Source organism: Gymnoscopelus microlampas (genome assembly GCF_963454915.1).
Source record: "Gymnoscopelus microlampas genome assembly, chromosome: 19".
Classification (NCBI taxonomy): Eukaryota; Metazoa; Chordata; class Actinopteri; order Myctophiformes; family Myctophidae; genus Gymnoscopelus; species Gymnoscopelus microlampas.
This window is the reverse complement of record NC_139956.1, coordinates 35,936,692-35,940,220: the sequence shown is the minus strand read 5'-3', so window position 1 is coordinate 35,940,220 and position 3,529 is coordinate 35,936,692. Positions and strand designations below refer to the sequence as shown.

The window sequence follows — 3,529 nt, the reverse complement described above, 5'->3', positions numbered from 1 at the left end:
CACGATACTGACCATGATACTAACATGATACTGACCATGATACTGATTATGTCAGTTTCATGGTATCACAGCTCTGTCACAGGGATGTTACCATGGTATCATACTATCATGTTATCTGACCATGGATGCTACCCATGGTAAACCTCTATAGCGCCACCGTCAGCCCATAATGTCCACTTGCACACACTCAAAATATCTCAGAATATAATAGGTATGGATTGATAGATTGCTATAAAACATGGCAATTGCATTGATGCTCCCCGGAACACTAACTATTCAGTCTCTGTCAGGTGGAAACCGTCCAAAACCGTTACTTTTCAAGATTAAAATGAAAGAACAGCAAAAGTAGCAGATTGACAAGCTCAAAACACGTTGTTTGGCGCCACGTTTTGAGCTTGTAGATCTGCTACTTTTGATGCTTTTGTGTGACTCTGTAGTATGATCAAGCAGGACGTTAATTTACAGAAAGACACAAAAAGTGAAAAGATGGAGATAAGAGGATTCTGCCCGACAGCGACGATTTAATAAGTGACCCCAGTACCTTTCTTCTAGCACCGTCCTCAGCCCAAAAAGTCCACTTGTTTCCTGTTTCACTTTGTATCTGCAAGCTCACAAAGCGTCGCAATGCGCCGTGTTGTGAGCTTGCAGATCAGCTATTTCAGCTGAATGTTGGCCCCCAGAATAGGGTACACTATCATCATGTGGTTAATGATGATTCAAACCGCTTTGGCCTGGTTGGTTGGGTGTAAGAAGCAGCACGGCCTCTAGGGCCTGCTAGAGGGCCATATGGACTCTTAGTCTTTGTTGTATGATTATTTTTATGTATTTAATGGCAACCGTTCTAATTTTGATCAAAGGCCTATAAAGCCCTCTTACTGTATATGTTGTCATGTGCTGGTGTTGTGATGTGAATGTGTGCGGTTTGCATTATACCATAGCTAAGCTTTGGGTTGTCATTAGTGTAGCAACAAGAAGAAAGCCGATTAGAGGCTAGTAGGCTACAATGATCCCATCACCACCCACAGAATAATATAAGGCTTGGGCATCACTTAAAAAAGCCAAAATAAAATAGAAAACACATAAATGATGAACGCAGCATCACAGCTATTAGGCCTATATATATATATATATATATATAGCAACATACGTTTTTCAAAAAGCTGTTAGGATTCAGAACAGTGGTTTAGAACAGTGGTTCTCAAAAAATAGCAGATGTACAAGCTCACAGCGACTCTGTGTGGGGCTGCGAGCTTGCACATCTGCTATTTTTGAACTTTTTAGAAAAACGAATCCAAGATTATAATAGATTCAGGAAATCTAATTAATAGCGTTTGTGGTTGGTGGATTTGGGGCCTAATGATAATAACAACGTCACCCCACCATATTGACCACTACAATCTGTGTATATTTGCCTATAAAGTCTAAAACCTCAAGCTTATTTTATTAGATTATTTATTTTGCATTACATTTTTTTTCCAGTATTGTAATTGTGTCCCTGTTATTTGTAATAGTAAATGTTGATATTTTGTCAATAAAAAATGAATAAATAAAAAAAAGAATGCACTGACATAGGAGAATATATATTGACCTACTTACCCAGAACAGAATGTTGAATCCGAAGATGAAGTATTTAATGCAACAGCTGACCTCATGACCCTTGTAGTAATTATTCCCAGACATGGTTGTTGGATCATAACGGTCGGCAGGGCCGTTATTTTTCCCTATACAATAAAAAAAAAAAATAACGGTCACGGTGACGTCACGGCCACGGCTTTGTGGCGATGGTGGGCTTTTATTATATAAAAGAAACAGGCTCAGGTTGTACCATTCATCCGTTTATTTCCCTGCACAATGATGATAAGGTGCAGGTCGTCGCTCGGATGAATTGCGACCGCATCGTGTTTGTTTGAGAGGCGCGCACGAGCAATACGAGCACGATCTGTGAGTCCAAAACCATGAAATAATCCCACACACACACTCACTGCTGCGTCGTCTTCAATGTTGCCAGATTCTGCGAGAGAAATAAGCAACCAGGTCTATGAAAACCAGTGGTGGTGGAAGAAGTAGGCTACTCACATTTTGTACTTGAGTAAAAGTATCGATACTGCAATGTAAGAAACACTCTGTTTTACAAGTACAAGTCCGGTATTCAGAATTTTCCTAAGTAAAAGTAGCCTCGGTCCCAGCCTCACTCATCTGCAGTAAAAGTACAAAAGTATTGGCATCAAAATGTAGGCCTACTTAAAGTACCAAAAGTAAAAGTAGGCTACTCATTATGCAGAATGTCCCATTTCACAAGTTTTCAAATGTATAAAATGTATACACATCTTTTGAAAATAGCAGATCTACAAGCTCACAACGATGCATTGTGAGCGTGTAGATCAGCTAATTGTCAAAAGATGTTTTACTTTTTTTTTTTTTTTGTACTTTTACTTGTAACAGAGTATTTCTACATTGCAGTATTGATACGTTTACTTAAGTAAAAAATGTGAGTATTTTTTCCACCACTGCCAATAACTTACAAGCGACTTCACTTTACAGAAAAAACAAGCCAAAAGTCGCTTTAATAAGCAGACATGGCAACACTGGTCGTCTCCCTGCAAGATTGCAAGCACGGGGGCGGGATGACGACAAGGCTGTGACGTAACGGGACTTGATGCTAAACTGTCACGGATTGGCCAGAACTCGGGTTGAGTGACTTGGACCTCGACCAATTGGATTTATGGAACAGTTAGGGCACTTCCGGTCATTCTGTGCATAGTAATAAAACCATTGCGTTAAAAATGAGAATAAAACCATGAACATTTTTATGAATAATATTATATATTTATATTTCAACATTTATTTCAGTAAAAGTACAAAAGTATTGGTATCAAAAAGTACTTAAAGTACCAAAAGTAAAAGCACTCATTATGCAGAATGTCCCATTTCACAAGTTTTAATGTAGGAAATGTATAAAAATCGTTTGAAAATAGCAGATCTACAAGCTCACAATGCGACGCATTGTGAGCTTGTAGATCTGCAATTTTCAAATGGCCGATAAGGCTGAAGTGGTTAATGTATGTTTTGTAATAATAATCAAAATCTACAAAGTAACTAGTAACTAAAGTTTTCAAATAATTGTAGTGGAGTAAAAGTACAATATTTGCCTCTGAGATGTAGTGGAGTAGAAGTAAAAGTACTGCAAATTGGAAATACTCCAGTAAAGTAAAAAACACCTCAAAATTGCACTTAAGTACAGGAAGCTACTTGAGTACTAACAGTTACTTTACACCACTTCGCTCAACCATATTCCCATTCTGTGCATGACACACATTTTGTCAAAAATGATGAATGCAGCAGCTGAAAGTTTCATGTGGTACCAACCATTAATGCTCTTGGATTTAACAACAATATAGGCCTTGGGCTGTTAACTGTGGTAACAACCATTAATGTTGTTATAGTGGTGACATCCATTAAAGCTGTGGTAATAGTCTAACCACAAAATGCTTTTTACAATTTAAGTATTTAGCCGACGCTCTTATCCAGA

At 38.1% G+C, this 3,529-nt stretch overlaps 1 protein-coding gene across 2 annotated transcripts in view; it reads right to left on the bottom strand.

The window, feature by feature from the left end:
• tspan5a (tetraspanin 5a) overlaps positions 1 to 1,961 on the bottom strand; it is a 21,426-nt gene extending 19,465 nt beyond the window's left edge. For both annotated transcript variants that reach the window (XM_084042780.1, XM_084042779.1), the window contains exon 1: positions 1,597 to 1,961. In XM_084042780.1, coding sequence (XP_083898906.1) covers positions 1,597 to 1,680 — 84 coding nt within the window. In that variant the 5' untranslated portion in view covers positions 1,681 to 1,961. The remainder of the gene's footprint in view (positions 1 to 1,596) is intronic.
• Between the last annotated feature and the right edge of the window lie 1,568 nt (positions 1,962 to 3,529).